At 41.5% G+C, this 18,437-nt stretch overlaps 1 protein-coding gene across 3 annotated transcripts in view; it reads right to left on the reverse strand.

The window, feature by feature from the left end:
* DVL1 (dishevelled segment polarity protein 1) overlaps window positions 1-18,069 on the reverse strand; it is a 48,628-nt gene extending 30,559 nt beyond the window's left edge. For all 3 annotated transcript variants that reach the window (XM_058039209.1, XM_058039208.1, XM_058039211.1), the window contains exons 1-2: window positions 17,763-18,069; window positions 4,310-4,379 (exon numbers count right to left, since the gene is read on the reverse strand). In XM_058039209.1, the coding sequence (XP_057895192.1) occupies window positions 4,310-4,379; window positions 17,763-17,932 (240 nt within the window). In that variant the 5' untranslated portion in view covers window positions 17,933-18,069. The remainder of the gene's footprint in view (window positions 1-4,309; window positions 4,380-17,762) is intronic.
* Between the last annotated feature and the right edge of the window lie 368 nt (window positions 18,070-18,437).

The following is an 18,437-nucleotide window of genomic DNA, read 5'->3' on the forward strand; positions in this document are numbered from 1 at the left end:
ACAATTTATTGTAAAAAAATATTTTCTTCCACTTTTTTTTTTTTTTTCAAATTGCCCAGTTAAGGCCCAAAAATAAAAAGGCAAAAAGCAAAAATGGCATTAATAATTTCATTCAGCTAAGAAGTCCCAGAAAACTCCAAACAAATCATTCTCAGAGAAAAATTATATTTTGTGTTTTATGTTAGAAAAACAGGACAAATATCAGCTATTTCTGGCAGAAGATGTGTTTGTGTAAATGCATTTACTGTAAATAAGAATTCTGACACACAATTAATGATAGCCTCTGTATTGTCAAAAAACTAAAGATCACCCAGTTTAAAAGGAAAAAAAAGGATTTTTAAAGGATTTAAAAGAATTCCTTGCAAACGAATCTAGGAAAGAGCAGCTCTGCCCCAAATTATTTCATGCTTAAAAAACACCACCACAACAACAACAAAACCAGCAAAAAAAACCCCAAAACCACACAAGAAAAAACAAAAATGGAAAAAACAAACCCAGGCTGAAATCAAAGGAAGGAGATCTGAGCTGTGGAGGAGGAAAACAAGCAGGACATAAGAGGGCTGGGGAGGAAGTTGAAATAGCTAATTAGCAGCAGGGATTTTAATTCACCACTAATCCAGACCTGCAGATCCTCCCTGGAATATTTTCCCCTATGGAAATCAGTCCTGCAGATGACACCCAGATCAAAGTTCCCACCTCTGACAAACAGAAGGATTCAAATGGGATTAAAAAAGATGAAAATCTCACATTTCCCCACGTCAGTCCTGGTGGAAACTTCAAAGTAGCCACGGGCTCAGTCAGGAGGGAGAGGTGGGAGGAAGAAGAGGATCAGCTGTGCTGGGTACACTGAATTTTCCCATTTCTACATTTAGTGCTGGGGCTGTGAAACTCACTGCAGTCACTTCCAGGAGCACAGCAATCTGATTTTTCCCATTTTTACACAAGTGCTGGGGCTGTGTACATTGAGGGGTTTTTTACATTTTCAAACGTGTGCTGGGGCTGTGAAACATGCTGCAGTGATTTCCAGGACCACAAAATCCTTACAGATGGGTTTGTGCAAGAATCCCAACTGTCTCCCAGCAGCTGACGCACATTTTATAGCACTGGGGACAAAGAAAGCTCAGACCCATTAAAAAAAAACAAAACCAAAAAACAACAGATAAGTAAATAACCCTGGCTGAAACACAAAAAAAAAAAAGTGTGTGTACATATATAATTATATATCCATATATAATATTTAAAAATTATATACATATAAAATTTTATCTATAATTATATATACATATAAATATAAACTAATTTTATTTATATATAATTATAATTAATAGAATATATTCTATATTATTTGTATTATTGTATTTTCTATATAATGATATATATTAAAATATATAAAAGAATATATTGAAAGTTTATATGTTTTATATATATTTTTATATATGATATATATAATATATATCATATATAATATTATACCTCTAACTATATATTTATAGGTTATATGTTTAATATATAATGATATTTATATATAAAATTATATAAATAATATTTCTTTTTATTTCTTTATGTAATATTTTATATTTTCTATATTATATATTGTATTATTTTCTATATATTTATATATCATATATAAAAACATATATAATATATATAGAAATTATATTTATATATGTTTCTAAAAGGTAAAGACCCAACTTTGCTATCCCTGGAAGATTTGTGTGCAATTATCTGTTAAGTCCCAGTGAATGGGATATTAAAGATTTCAAAAGGGAACAATTAACTTCCAGTGAGATTTACATAAAACTCCTGCAGTAATTAGCAGCAAATAGAGGCAGATAAGCCCTGCAATTTTATGGGTGTTAGTGTGGAAAAAGCAATTTGCAATTCATCAGGCAGGTCAGACCCAGATGTTTGAGCTGATTGCTAAACAGAAACCCTTGTCAACATCATCTGCAAAAGGAGCTCCTAAAATGCACTAAACCAGGAGAAATTTGGGAGTAGCTTATGGGTGGGAAGGCAGGAAAAAAAACAAGTTTTGAAGGAATAAATCCAACCCAACTTTCTCCAATCTTGCTGCCTCTGCAGGACTGGGTGGGCTTGTAATTCATCCTGACATATGGATGGGTTTATAACTCATCCTGAGCAGCATGAAAAAATTCAGTGTAGCACACAAAAAATGCTCAATTAAGGAAAATAATAGTATTACATATATATATATATATTTATATATATATATATATACACATAAATATAATATATGCAATATATTTAAAAAATCTATATTTATATATAACTATATTATATATTTTATACAGTTAGAATTTATAAAATATAAATATATATATTATAGACATTTATATATTTTAGATATTTTATTATCATTATTATTATAAAAATCCCTATTTTATTCTTTAAGTCTGTCCAGCCCCTGTTCCAGGGCAGCTTTCACAAGGGATTCTGGTGACCAGCAAGGGACACAAGGCACCAGTGCTGCTCCCAGGCCATGGCAGCACAAATCCCAGCTCCATTTCCTGCTCTGCTTCATCTGCAGCTTTTGGGACTCTCTTTTCTGCTCGTTAATCACACATGAAATCCCTTTTTGTCCCATCCCTTGCCACCCTGGCAGAGCCCCACGTTCTGTGATCCTTGCACTGGAGACAAAAGCAGCAGCAGCAGAGCTCAGGGGCATCCTGGAGCACTGATCCCCATCCCAAATCAGTTCCCAGGGCACAACCTCATTAAGAATTGAAGAAAGTTGTGAAATTAATAAATTGGTGCTGCCTGCAGATGGATCCTCAGCTCTCAAACATTTTCTGTTTGTTTAAACATCAGTTTGATTCTCTAATGCCAATGGTTTTATTCGTTTGACAACCAATTTTCCCTCATCCAGGGAATCTTCCCTTTTTCCTGGAGGAAAGTGGTACTCGTTCCTTTCTCTGAGCACTGCCCAGCTTTAGATTGGAATTGGATCAGAAATGCAGCTTTAAATCAAAATAATTCTGCCTTCAAGCACTCCTCCATGCCCCAGCCAAGGCATTCTGATGCTGCTGGGAGGAAACGCATGGCTGAGCTCTCGGAAAAGTCCCCTTGGTTATCAGTCACTTATTGTTGCTTGGGCTAAAGGTTGGAGCAAAAAGGTAAAAAAACAGGTAGGGAGGTCTTAAAAAAAGGGGGAAAAGTAACTTTTCCTTCTGAACACAATTCCCAGCTACTTTTGGACAGCACAGACTGAAAATCCCAATTTTTAAGACCTCACTCTACTGAGTGCTTAACACATATTTGGGTGTGAGTGGGAGGACTGATTTTAAACTCAGCTTTACAAAGCCACGTGTTTTGCTTGCCTAACACTAAACACCTGTTGGGACTACCCAGCTGCCAGAATCTGAGTGCCCTAAAGTAAAAATTAATCAATAGAGCAGGAAGAAGTGGCTGGAGCAGTGTGATCCAGCATTTCCCAGCAGGGCTGATCCACAAGGAATCTTTGCTCAAGAAGCAACTCCCAGTCAAAGCCAGTCTGAAAAAACACACTGCACTTCTCCTTGCATGCAGGAAACAGCAGGCAATCGATTCTGCATTTGATTTTTCGTGTTATTTCCATGTAATCCTGCCTGCAAGAAGCCAGGCTGGGAAAGGTCAAGCTGCTCAGCAGGCAGCAAATGTCTTCATTCTGTACAACCTCAATGTCTGGGCTGCTCAAATATTTTAAGGTATAAAACAGTTAAAATATTCAAATAAATAGTTAAAATACAAAAATAAATGGTTAAAATACAAAAATAAATTGTTAAAATATTTAAATAAATGGTTAAAATAATAAAAATAGTTTAAATATTAAAAAATAGTTAATTTAAAAATAGTTAAAATATTAAAAAATTGTTAAAATTTTTAAAATAGTTAAACCATTAAAATAATAGTTAAGCCATAAAAATAATAGTTAAAATATAAAAATAATAGTTCAGTTAAAATATAAAAATAACAGCTAAAGTATTAAAATAATAGTTAAAATATAAAAATAATAAATATAAAAATAACAGTTAAAATATCAAAATGGTTAAAATATCAAAATGGTTAAAATATAAAAAAGTTGTAGAAGTGTAAGTTGCAAGATCTTCAACTTGTAAAATCAGCACAGAAATGAAAGAGCTGCTGATTCCACCTGATAATTCCACTTTTGTTCCAATTGCTCAGCTGTAAAAAACTCCTATAAACCTACTTTACTATTATTTCCTTGTGTCCCTTCATCCCAGCAAAAACAAGATCTAAAAATCAGCTTCCAGTATCAAACACAGATTTCCACAGACAAAATCCAACATACCCAAGACACCACTCTTCCATTGAAGCAGGGCAGCTTTGCATTGTCATCTGAGATCTCTTCCTTCACCACCCTGGAAAACAAAATAAAACAACAAAAGGAAGAAAATCAGGAATTTGAAATCACATCAGATCAGAACGGACAGCGGTTTTCTCCAATTGTTGAGGAAAAATGCATTTTATTCAATAAAATGTTGGTGCCAGCAGGTGCTCTGTGTTTAAAGAATGAGAGACTCTGAGAATAGAGGAAACAAATCAAAATACAGGGTAGAACAACAACTTTCCAGACAACCACCCCAAACTGGGAGGCACTAAAATAATTTCAACAATTTCCCACTTTGGAGTCTCCCCAGAGCCTTGGAATGTCTGATGGGGACTAAAATCCCCCTGTGCTGTGTCAGAGATCACACATTTGTGATCTCTGCAAAACCAGATTCTTGGCCTCAAATTCACTGCAGAACAGGGCCAGATTTGCTTTTGACAATCTGAAGCCTGAAGTCTCATCGAAATCTGTGGATCCACCAGCACATTTTCCTTTATTTATGTTTTTGTCTTGTTGCTGGGTGAAGAAAAACCACAATAACCACAAAGCTACTCACTGGGGTAAAATAGTGGCGTGTTCGGGGTGGAGGAGGGTTAGAAGGAAGAAAAGAGCAAATTGATTTTTTTTTTTTAATAGAAATAAATAAGTCCACCACTAATGCCTGCATTCCCACACGTTTTAAGGAATAAACACCTTTTTTTTTTTTTTTCTCCACATTTATTTGCATTGTTAATAGCTGGCAGGGCAATATTAGGCAATTTCACCTACTTTTTTTTTTTTCTATTATTGGAAAGAAAAACATTGTAAAATATTCACTTAATTTCTAAACCATCTGTCCTCCCTTCATCTTTTGGCAGCAGGAATCAGATCACATGATCCCATTCTTGCTTTTAGTCACTTATCCTCAGACTCCAAGGAGCAAACTCCACTAAAAAAGCAGAAATTCAGGGCTTTAAAAATCTCTGAAAATGCAAAGAAGCTCTCAGACCTGTAATTCTGGAGCTGCAAACCCAGGATTTCAACACCTGGATCTCCATGGACAGACTGGAATTTTGTGTGTCCCACAGGGAACACTCAGCACAGCTCCAGTGCTGGATCAGCAGAGAAAGGTGCTCCAGGAATTTTATCTGCATGTCTGAAAGGGCAGGATCTGCAGGAAATGACACTCAAGGCATCCCAGAAATCCCAGGTGAGAATTTCTGCACCCAGGAAAAGTCATACACAGAATTTCTGCTCCCAGCAAAAATCATACAAAGAATTTCTGCTCCCAGTAAAAATACACAGAATTTCTGCACCCAGCAAAAATCACACACAGAATTTCTGCACCCAGCAAAAATTACACGCAGAATTTCTGCACCCATAAAAACCATACACAAAATGTCTCCCCTATACATATATAATTTCTTTTAATATAATATATATAACAAATATAATACATATCATAAATATAGATAATAAAATAATAAATCAGCCTTCTGGAAATATGGAGTCAAAATTCTCATCTCTTCCCAAAACAGTATGGCAAGGAAAAAAAAGTGATTTTTCTCAGAGACCTCATCCTGAGGTAAAGAATATTCCAAGCCAAAACAACATAACAAGGAAAAAAAGGTGATTTCTCCCAGAGACTTCTTCCTGAGGTGAAAAATATTCCAGTCCAAAACAGCATGGCAAGGAAAAAAAAGTGGTTTCTCCCAAAAATCTCTTCCCGGGGTGAAATATGTTACAACTCAAGCCAGTAAAAGAAGAAAAAAAGGTGATTTCTTCCAGAGACCTTTTCCTGAGGTGAAGAATATTCCAATCCAAACCAGTGTAAGAAGAAATAAAAGATGATTTCTCACAGAAAGCTCTTCCTGAGGTCAAGAATATTCCAGCCCAAAACAGCATGGCAAGGAAAAAAAAGTGTTTTTTCACAGAGACCTCATCCTGAGGTGAAAAATGTTGGCATTGGATGTGGTCCACCCTAGAGATAAATCCCCAGAGCCCTCAACCTGATTGTTAATTGACTCCATGTTTGAAAATAAGACCAAAGAGCATCTGATAGCAAGGCCCAGAGAAGGAGATGTTTATGCCCTGTCAGAAAAAGGGGTTTATATTTCCCAGGTCACGTCCTGCCTGTTGACAGCCTTGCTCCAGTACACACAACCTCCTGTTTAACTGGGGCTGGGCACAGCAAACAAACACCTGGCCACAAAGTCGGAGCAAAAATGACATTTCCAGGTCACAGCAGCTCTGCCTGCCCTGCTCCCACATCCAGGTTTGCCCCTTGGAAAAGGAGCGCACAGCACACCAAAAATTCAGATATTTTTCTCCAATATTCACAGGCAATATTCAATATTCTTCATAGACTTGTAATGTCTCCCTCTTTACCACAGAAAAATCTCCATGCACAAAGCATCTTTTAATTCATCCCTCAAATGCATCTACCAGGTGGAAGGAAGGTAAAAGAACAGAGGGAGAAGAAAATAAAACACCTGGCCACAAAGTCTGAACAAAGCTCTGCCTGCCCTGCTCTCACCTCCAGGTTTGCCCCTTGGAGAAAGAGAGCACATCACACCAAAAATTCAGAGATTTTTCTTCAATATTCACATAAAATATTCAATATTCTTCACAGACTTGTGGCATCTCCCTCTTTGCTGCACTCCATGCACAAAATATCCTTTAATTCATCCGTCAAATGCATCTACCAGGTGAAATGAAGGTAAAATAACACAGCTAAGGTCACATCAGAGACAAATAATGAAAAATACCTAACTCTTCACCCAAACACCAGCAAAGCCCCCACATCCATTAATATCTGCACCAAAAAAAAAAAAAAAAAAAAACCCAAAAAACAAACAAACAAAAACACCACAAAAAACCAAAAAGGAGGTGAGGAAATGTGGGACAGGGGAGGAGGGAGCACCTCCAGCAGCTCACATCCTCTGCTTTATTTGACTTTGAGGAGATTTCAGCACTAATTAGCAAATGAAACAATCGATGCTGGCAGCAGCCCCTCCTTGCTGTGGCTTCCTGGAATTGTGTGTGGATGCTCTGGCTCTCCCTGCACAATTTGGGATTTGTGCCTTTCCCAAACCTCTCACCTCACCTCAGCATCCTAAATTTTTCTTTTTTTCCAGACAGGATTTCAGCCTGAAAATCAAGGATTTTTGAGGCTCAGCCTTCCCCTCATATATAATTTTCTTTTCCTCATATATAATTTTCTTTTTTCTCATGTATCATTTTCTTTCTGCCAAGAAGAATTCCTGACTGCACACAAACTGGGATGCACCTGATGGCACCTGAACCCGACAAACCTCTAATAGCTCTGATTCATCAGCACTGAGTTAATTGGTAATTAAACAATGAGTTTGATAATGCTGCACTCTGATTTCATTGTGCACGCCTGGCACGGACTGCATTCCTCCACAATTAGCTGGGTGATTTTTCATTGCACTTGGAAAAATGAATATTTTACTTTAATAATAAAATTCTCCTTTCCTCCAGCACCACAGAGATGGGAAATGCAAGGTTGATTTTTCACTCCACTTGCAAAAATGAAGTTAATAATAAAATTCTCCTTTCCACCAAAGACATGGGAAATGCAGGGTTGAGTTTTCATTCCACTTGGAAAAATGAGGTTAAAAAGGAAATTCTCCTTTTCTCCAGCACCACAGAGATAGGAAATATGCATAAACGCAGGGCTGAGACAGATTTATTCCAGGTTAATGTGCACCATGACAAAACCAGAGCATCCCAAAGTCCTTCAGCACCAGATTAATCCCATTTTATCATGGGATCATCATCAAGGCTCTTCTTAATTGTCCTTTACTGGTGGGAAAAGCTTCATTAATGCTTTTCCATTCCACTTGGAAAAATGAAGTTAATAATAAAGTTTTCCTTTCCTCCACCACCAGAGAGATGGGAAATGCAGGGTTGAGTTTTCATTCCACTTGGAAAAATTAGGTTAAAAAGGAAATTTCCCTTTCCTCCAGCACCACAGAGATAGGAAATGCAAGGTTGATATCTCATTCCATTTGGAAAAAAGAGGTTTACAAGGAAATTCTGCTTTCCTCCAACAAGGAAATTCTCCTTTCTTTCAGCACCACAGACATGGGAAGTGCAGGGTTGATGTCTCATTCCACTTGGAAAAATGAGGTTCTGCCTGCAATTACCAGTATTTACATTCATGTATTTAATTCATGAATTTATAGCCCAGTTATCCTCTGCCACATCTGATCTCCAGCACCACACTCATGCCCACAGGATTGACTCTTCCCTGGTTTTTCCACCCCACCTTTATTCCTGCAGGGATATTTGGCATGCCAGGGATAATTCCAAATATTTTTGGCATGCCAGGGATAATTCCAAATCTTATTGACATGCCAGGAATAATTTATTCATCACCTTCCAGGGATGCTGTAGAGGTTTTGGCAACTTGGTCCTGCACCAAAGCTCAAATTAAGCTAAGTTTAAGCATATGAATGATACAAGAATTATTGTGTTCTTTTAGCAGAGGATCAGCCCCAAATTTGCGCTGATTTAAAAAATAAAACTTTACTTTTTATGGTTATTCAAGGATCATTCAATTTATTGAGGCTCTGCCCTGCAGCACAGTGCTGTGTCACCTCGAGCTGGGACATTGTGCTGCTGGAAAAGTGCAGAACAGCCCAGCTGAAAAGGTCCTTGGAATTTTTAAAGTTTAAAGACAGAATTTGGAGCAGCAGAAAGCCTCCTTACTTGGTGAGGGGAGCCAGGAATTCTGCTCAGGAACACAAATCCAAAAAGAATCCCAAAAAGAGGAAGGGAAGCACAGAGAACCTTTAGCCTCCCTCCCAATGCAGGAGAAAATTCTCCTTTCCTCTGAAAAAAAAGTCATGTGCTGAATTTACAGGGATAAACACTGGAATAAAATGGGATTTTCAGCAGAAAACCTCCTTACTTGGTGAGGGGTTTAGGAACACAAATCCAAAAAGAAAGTTGGGAGGGAGGGAAGTACAGAGAGTCTTCAGCCACCTAACCAATGCAGAAAAAGGAATGAAAATAATGCGCTGAATTTACAGGGATAAACACATGAATAAAATGGGTTTTTCTTCCTTGTGTGACTCTGCAAAGGGAATTTCCATGTGCAGCAATCCCATTTTGCCCTCTGCATCACACTGCAAGGTCCTGGCAGCCCTCAGCAGTGCCACAGGGACTCCTTCCAAAAAAATCCACGTGTTTTGAACCAACTGCTGCTTGGGCTGCCAGCCAAGCCCTACCTCATCCTCCCCTTTCAGCCCCAAGCCAGAAATCCTGCCCCATTCCCTCCAAATTAAGTATAAAATATTTTTATAAACTATTTAAAATTAAATATTTTATAACAATATTTTCTATTTTATACTTTTTATATTAAAACATTTCCTATTTTATACTTCAAATATTTTATATTTTAGGTATAATTAAATACCTAAAATATTTTATATTCAAAATACTTTATATTTAAAAACATAAATAAATACTTTAAATATTTTATATTTTATACTTATTTTACTTATGTAAATTTACTTAATAAATATTACGATATTTCTATAAAATATAAACTATTTATGACTAGCTGTCCAAGAGCAGTGGCATGCAGGGAATCTAATTTGCTTTTCTGCTCCTTAAGGAACAATATTTCAATAGCTGTGCAGTGCACAAAGTGTGAAAATCCCACTAAAACACAGATTTTTGTGGCATTTAAATTAAGATCTACAGAGTCTGGTTCGATTGTAGCACTGCTAGACACAACTGTGCATGGTGTTATATCTCGCCCCATGACCAGCTAAACTAGGAAAAATATTATTTTTGCAGACAAGCCAAGGAAATGGGTGATTTTTAGAATCCTGAAACATTAAGATTTGTTTTCCTCAATTTCTTCAGAAAAGGTTTGGAATAAAACAAGCAAAGCATTTTAGCCCCACTGAAAATCTCCAGGCTTTTCTCTCAGTTCCCTCTTTCCTCCCTGTATTATTTACTAAATTATTTATGTGCCTGGATTTCAATCTCCCAGGTGTTAATGAATTTATTCCCAAGAGACACACACATCTCTGCCAGGAAAACAAGAAAAATCTCAGTACAAAGGGACAGGTCACAAAAATCCTGACCCGAACACACATTCCCAATAAACAATAAATATTAACAAGCCCCCATAAAATTAAGCAGTTCTTGAGAACAGCCTAGGGGTAAAAAATAAAACTGTAAAAGCTTTAATGCCCATTTCCAACAGCTGCCTGGGGTTTGGCTTTCCCCAGGGTGCAATTATGCTCCAAACTCAGGGCAGAACACTGAAAATTAAATAAAAAAGCTCTCAGGGATGAGCAGGGTGGGAATCCAAAGCTCTGCAGGTCCTGAGAGCTCCAAAAAACCATCCCAGGGCACTTCACTCCTCACACCATGAAAAACTGGGTCCAAAAATAAAAATAAAAAATCCAAAAACCAAAAAAGAAAAACCTCTTGTCTTCATACAAGGTAATAAATTCCACCCACACTGCAAATTCAAAGTATAACTGGACCTACAAGTTGGTGTGGGTATTAAAAGAGAGATTCCCAGCTTGTCACAAAGTCCCATAAATCAAATCCCATAAATGAAGAAACAGGCAGTTTTTGAATGGGATTGTGGTGTCTCTTTAAAGATTTGCACCACACTGAGTGAAAAATCTGTGTTTTCACCATGGGAAAGGTTTTCCAGCAGAGAAATTAAACAAGATTTTGGTAATAAATGCAATTCCCCAGCCCCACCTTCACTTTTAGGCATGGATTTGCTATTCCAAGCTGAATGACAACACTTTTTTTTTCCTACTATTTCACTTAGAAAAATTGCATTTCTAGCACAGATTGTAGGATTTTGGTGTCCACAGAACCACGGCCAGCCAACCTCCCTCATTTCAGGAGTGGCAAGGGAAAGGCAGAGATGATTTCATTTATTATTGTGCTCCTGAAGAACTGAGAACACAAATCTCATGGACTCACAGGGTACCTGACGCAGATTTTTGAGTTCTTTATCATTTGTCCAATTTAGAGGATCCAGAAGGACACAAAAATTCTGTATTCCAGGTAGATCAGAAGCTTTTCCCACTAACTCTTTGTCCCTCATCCAAAAAACCACACTTGCCAACAGCTCTTTGAGTCATTTAAGGGAAATAAAAATTACAGAGCTCTAAAACCACAAATCACTCAGCTGAAACTTTTTAAAACTGCCAAGAAGGCAGCAAGAAATGGTGCTCCTCCAAAAATTCCTCATGGAAACATCATCCAGGAGCTGGAAAAATCCCCAGGGAGCTTCTTCTGGGAGGGGCCCCATGGAATTCATCACCTGCCCAGCTCTGCCTGTTTGTTTTCCCACCTCCCACTTCTGAAAAATCATCTCAGCAATCTGAGAGAAACAGCTCAGATAAAAGGGGCTGGGATTTTGTGCATCACAGGGAGAGAAATGAACCTTTTTCCATATGCAAAGGGACAGCAAAATGCAAAATTTCATTCCAAAGCTGCACCAGCCCAACTGCATTTGACTTCTAAATGAGAATTTGATGGAATTCCAGAAGGGTTTGGCTTGGGAGGGATTTGAAAATTCAACCCAGGGTGTTCCAACCTAGCCTTGGACATTTCCAGGGATGGGGCAGCCACAGATTCTCTGGGAAATCCATCCCAGGGAAAAAATCCCATCCCAAAAATCCCCTCTAAAACTCCCCTCTGTCCCTCCAGAGTTCTGTCACCTCACATTCTCAAAAATGTTTATAAACCTGTTATTTGTAGCTTTAAATCCACAATCCAATAGAACTTTGGCCTTAAATTTTCCAGGAATTAATCTGAAAGAAAGCGGGGAAAAAAATCAGAAAATCCTCTTAGGAGTTAGAAACCAACTCCTAACTCACCCTTGGGGCAAAGGTAAAAACAGAAAAAAGGCAAAAAATGCTTCTCATGTCCCTCTCCTATTCAAAACTACCCCATTCAGCTCCCAATCCCAAACTGGATTCCTACTGCTTTAAATCTCATTTTCTCGCCAGTTTTCAACCAAAAAGCCAATTTTTAGCTGCAGCTCCAAGTGCAGATTGAAAGGGAGCTCTTGGGCTGATACCAGAGGAATGCTGAAAAAGCCACTCCTTTGACCTAACGATGAAATTACAGCACAGCAAGAGATCTGGCAGTCAGGATTCCTGGTTTTACCTCCTCTCAGGGGTTGGAAAAACTCAGAAAATCCTTGTAAGAGTTAGAAACCAACTCCTGACTCACGTTAGGGCAAGCGTGAGTGCAGGGGTGCTACACTGCCTCCAGAAAAAAAGGCACAAAATGTCTCTTTCCTATTAAAAATTACCCCATCAGCTCCCAAACTGGATTCCTACTGCTTTAAATCTCATTTTCTCACTGGTTTTCAACCAAAAAACCAATTTTTAGCTCCAGCTCTAAGTGCAGATTGAAAGGGAGCTCTTGGGCTGATACCAAAGGAATGCTGAAAAAGCCACTCCTTGGAGGAGTCCCTGCAGAGGAATAATCAGAAGAGCATTAGTGCACACAATGGAAAGAATGAGGATTTGAACCTCACCCAAAGGGTGCCAGAACAGACACAACTCTGCTCTTCCTCCTGCCCCACTCACAGGAACCACAACAAACAGGAATTTTTATCCAATTCTGGACAGAAAAGGTCTTTAGGAGGGTTCAGTTCTTCACTGAAACTCTGCTGTCCACACTGGAACAGCAAAACCTCAAACCAGAAAATTAAATAAATACATTTACAGAAAATGAAATATGTTTAATTAAATAAATAAATGTACAGAAAATGAAATCTGTTTAATTAAATAAATCAACTTACAGAAAACTAAATATAAAATTAAATATGTTTAATTAAATAAATTTACAGAAAATTTACCATCTTTAATTGCTTGGATCCTCCACATTGATCCTTTTGTGCTCCTGCTGATTTTGTTTTACGAGCAAAGCTCTGGAAATATCAAATATTTCAAAGCAGAAAGGAATTCCTGTTGCAGGATCAGTCAGAGATTCCTGATGAATCATTTGGATCCCACACAGCTGTCACTGGTCCACCACCAGAGCCCAAGCTGCATCACAAGCTGCAGCTTTATTTTCAGATGTGTTCATTAGCTGTCATTTTTTAATCATCAAAGAATTAACAGAATTCTGTGGGGCTGTAACCTGAGAATCAGCAGTGCCACTGATGGGAAATGACCTCTGAGCTTTGCCCTGAGGAAAGAATCAGCGGCTGGAATTAATTAAATCAGCTGATGACACAGCCCCTAGTCTAGAAAAACATTCCTCAAACATCACCTCTCCTAAATTTCACTGCTGGTGGATGCTGTCACAGCAGTGAGGCTGTTACAGAACATCCCTGCTTGGTTTTTCAGCAACCAGAATAAAAACAGAAGCTACAAAAGCACTTCGTCAGACATCCTGCACCTTAAAATCAGCATTATGGTACAGATGGAGGCAGGAGGAAAGCAGAGAAAAGGCAGGGCCATCCCTGTGTGGGTCAGAACTGGCACAGGGGAAAGTGGCAGGGCAACAAATTTTAAAAATTATATTAAACTTGAAATTTAATAATTAAATTATTTAATTTATAATATAAAGATATATTTATATAATATATAAATATATAATACATATAATATATACAATATACATTATATAGTATAATTTTTATTATTTGAATTAAATTTTAAATTAAAATAGTTTATAATGTAATTTAATTAATTTTATATATATATATTTATAACAAATTAATAATTTAATTTATAAATTAAACTGTAAGCAAACTCAGAAGGGACTGTCACCCTCCCACACCTCCTCCTGCACCTTCCAAGGAGCAAAGAACACAGGGCTTGAATTCCATTGAATTCCACGCTCCATGCAGGATCCAGCTCCATCCCATCCCAGCTGGAAAGCATTCAGCACATGCAGGGTTTGTGAGCGCAGGATTTATTCCATTATTTCAGCATCCAGGAAAGGCTGGGCCTTAATTACAACAGCATGTGCAGAATTGCAAGGAGTCAGCTCCCTCCAATCCTGCAGGAAAACATTTGTTTTCCTAACACAACCACTGCTTTTCACATTTCAGTGAAAAAATTCAGGGATTTATGGACCGAACCAAATCCCAGCTTGGTGCCATTGGGGAGGACACCACAGGGACACCCAAAACGTCCCTGCAGCTCCACTTCCAGGCAAGAGCTGCTCTGAAGGAGATTTTCAGGCACAGAAGGGAGAAATTCGAGAGCCACAGCTCTGTTATGGTTTGTGGCAACAGCAGCTGGAATTGCCTGTTTGTAACAATTAAAAGGATGGAGCTGTGCCAAGGGAGTTGGGAGGGATTTTGGTTCTTCCCCCAAAGGGTTCTGGGCACTGCCCAGGAGCTCCCAGGTACAGGATTTTGGGATCTCTGGGCTGGATAATCCCTCCCAGCTTAGGATATTCCATGTTTCTACAAAAAGTCAGTTTCCAATCCTGCAGGAAAGCATTTGTTTTTCTAACACAACCACTGCTTTTCACATTTCAGTGAAAAAATTCAGGATTTTAGGGACTGCCCTAAAGGGACAAAGCCAAATCCCAGCTTGGCGCCATTGGGGAGGACACCCAAAACGTCCCTACAGCTCCCCTTCCAGGCAAGAGCTGATCTGGAGGAGATTTTCAGGCACAGAAGGGAGAAATTAGAGAGCCACAGCTCTGTTATGGTTTATGGCAGCAGCAGCTGGAATTGCCTGTTTGCAACAATTACAAGGATGGAGCTGGGCCAAGGGAGTTGGGAGGGATTTTGGTTTTTCCCCCAGCGGGTTCTGGGCACAGCCCCAAGGGATGGTCCCAGCCCCAGGAGCTCCCACGATGGGATTTTGGGGTGTCTGGGGCTGGACAATCCCTCCCAGCTCAGGATATTCCATGATTCTACGAAAAGTCAGTTTGCAGATAAGATGATGAAAACAAAGCCCATATTTACTACTAACACTCACTAAGACAGCCAAAATTCAGCTCAATTTTCTTCTGATTTCAGAATTTTGTTCTGATTTTCCCAAATATTTTGGGTTCAGAGAGGCACAAACACAAAAGGAACAAGACATAGAAAATAAATGCAAACAAAGCTCAGGAGTCCCACATCAGAGTCACTCTGAGCCATCTCGAGGCCATGGATTGTCACCAAATGCTGCTGATTAAATAATAGAGACTGAATTTCCAGGTCTTGATCCTTGCAGCCCTTCATCTTCCACCATGTCAATTTCTAAGAATAACAGACAAGTTTCACCTTAATTTTCAGACTAATAAGAAAATCCACTCTAGGGTTTGTTACAAACTTTGCTTCCTGGTCAAAAACCATTTCAAGAAGAACAGACAAGTTTCACCTCAATTTTCAGACTATTAACAAAATCCACTCTAGGGTTTGTTACAAACTCTGTTTCCTGGTCAAAAACCAAAACATCCCCCTGTGTTCGAGATGCCTCAGCACAGTTTATATTTCCTACTTGCAAATTTCTGTGGCACTGGGAACGATGCAGCAGCTGCCTGAACAATCCCAACCTCCTTTAGTGAAATCAAACCACAAACATTGAATTTCTACGACAACAACGTGTCCCAGTCACTCGGGGAGGTGAAGGAGGGAAATTTACCAATAATCACATTTATTTTGAAAACAAACATTTTGTGGGGTTGTTTCCCCCCCTCAAAAAAAAAAATCTTTGCACACGTCAGAAAAACAAGAAGTCAATCCACGAACACTCCTGTGGTTACAAGCCAACACTAACAACTCACCACATCAGAAATCTGTGTCAACAAACAATATCCACATTCCATCAAGGAGAAAAACACAATCAGCATGAAAGGCTTGGGTCTCAGGGATAAAAAAGAAGCTGCACAACACATCCAAGGATGCTTGGGGTGATCTATCTCACCAAACACCAACCCTGTACCTCAGCCACGGCGTTGTTTTGGAGTCAGGTCCGCACGAGTTTCCCACAAACCTGCTCTATTTTTAATTTTTTTTATTCCTGGCAAGGCATTTAACTGTGCAAAATTGCCTTGCCAGCGACAGATGCGAGTACAAAGAGAAGTGATTTGCTACAAAAGGATTAATACGTTTTGAAAGTTACTGTCTGGCAAACTGTCAAAGGGACTTGCATTGGGTTATTTTATTCTGGCTGTCGCCAAGCCCGGTGGCACAGGACGATGTCAAACCCCTGGCTCGAGCACTCACCTGCCTCTGGCCACCACAGAGGTCATCTCAAAGTCCAGCCCTGCTCTCGTCCAGCTCAGCTTGCGTCCTTGGAAGAGGGCATTGACCATCTGTCACCTCTTTGGCTACTGACCATCTTCAGCGGTGTGACCACAGAGGGTTTCACAGCCCCTGGAGCTGTCTGACCACCAGGTGATTGTCACCTGTTCAAACAGGGACTCTGTGACACCTGTGTGGCCAGGTGTCTGGCCAACATCTGTTTGGCCCCAGTGGATTTGACAGTCACGGTCTGAGCACAGCCCCTGAACCTGTCTGACCACTGACCAGTTCATACTCATTTGACCACGGACCGTCTGACCTCAAGGATTTGACAGCTGTGGTCTGAGCACAGCCCCTGGCACCGTTTGACCCCTGACCACTTGTCAGCCATTTGGCCACTCACCACTTCATTTGACCACTGACCCCTTGTCCCCCGTTTTTTTGACCACTGACCATTTCACACCCATTTGACCACCAACCAGTCATCGCCCATCTGACCATTCCACACCTCTTTGACCACTGACCCCTTCTCCCCCATTTGACATTCATTTGACCACTGACCACTTATCACCCGTGTGACCACTGACCATTCCACACCCTTTTAACCACTGACCCCTTGTCCCCTATTTGACATTCATTTGACCACCAACGCTTTGACATTCATTTGACCACTAACCATTTCACGCCGGTTTGACCACTGACCACTCGTCCCCCATTTACCCACCGACCATTTCACACCCGTTCAACCGGGGCCGCCTGTCACCTGTCCAACCCCGAGGATGTGACACCCGTCAGATCTGTGACAGCGGCGGTGGCAGCGCTGCCCGCGGTTCCCCCGCTCTTCCCTAACCCTAACCCGGGACCCCTGCGCGCTCACCCCGGGCCCGCCCGCTCTGCCCGGGTGCTGCGCGGCCTCTCCGGGCGCGGTGACAACTGCAGCCGCCCGTCCCTGCCGCCCCGGCTCGGGCCCGGGGGCACCGCGGCAGCTCCGGGCGGACCCGGGGCGCTCCTGAGTGGGCACGGAGCGGTCCCGGGGCACGGCGGGACGCGATCGCGGCAGCCCCGAGCTCGCGGCCCGGCGCGCCCGCCATGTTCGCGGCGCCGGGCCGGGCCGAGCCCGGCAGGTGCCCCGGGGATGCTGCGAGCCCAGCCCGGCCCGCAGCTCGCAGAGCGCAGCGAGGACGGGGGCGCGCCCGGAGCGCGGCCGCTCACCCGAAATCCTGGTCCATGGACTTGAAGAAGAACTTGTAGCTGTGCACGGGCCGGTTGCTGAGGACATTTTTGAAATCGGCCAGCGTGACTTTCTCCGGCGGCACAGGCAGCTTCACCAGGTACGGCGTTTCCTCCTCGTCGATGTGGTAAATGATCTTGGTCTCCGCCATCGGCGAGCGCAGCGGGGGCGGCCGGGCCGGGCCTCGGCCGGCGCTCGGCTGCGCTGTCGGCCTTGCCCACAGGAAGGGAGCGCCGGGCTCGGGCTCCCTGCACTGCTCTCTAGCTGCCCGACCCGGGAACGGCAGCGCGCCCGCCCCGCCCGCATCCTCCGGCCGCCCCGCCGGCCTCGCTGCGCCGCCGCTGCCGCGGCGCCGCCCGAGCCGGGGGCGGCGGGCCCGGTCTGAGGGGGAGCGGGGCGGTCCCGGGCAGCGCCCTCCGCCCGCTCCGCGGCCCCCGCTCCGCGCCCGCGGGGCCCGCACACCGCCCCTGCCGGCCCGGCGGCAGCACGGCCCGGGCCAGCGGGAGGGTGGGGATGGGATGGAGGGGTGGGGAGGGAAGGGGATGGGAATAGGGAGGGGGTGGGATGGGGATGGGGAGACGAGAAAGGAAAGGGAGTAGGAAAAGAGGATGGGACGGGAAAAGGGATGGGAGTGGGATGGGGGTGGGATGGAGAGA

Source organism: Melospiza georgiana, chromosome 22, assembly GCF_028018845.1.
Source record: "Melospiza georgiana isolate bMelGeo1 chromosome 22, bMelGeo1.pri, whole genome shotgun sequence".
Classification (NCBI taxonomy): domain Eukaryota; kingdom Metazoa; phylum Chordata; class Aves; order Passeriformes; family Passerellidae; genus Melospiza; species Melospiza georgiana.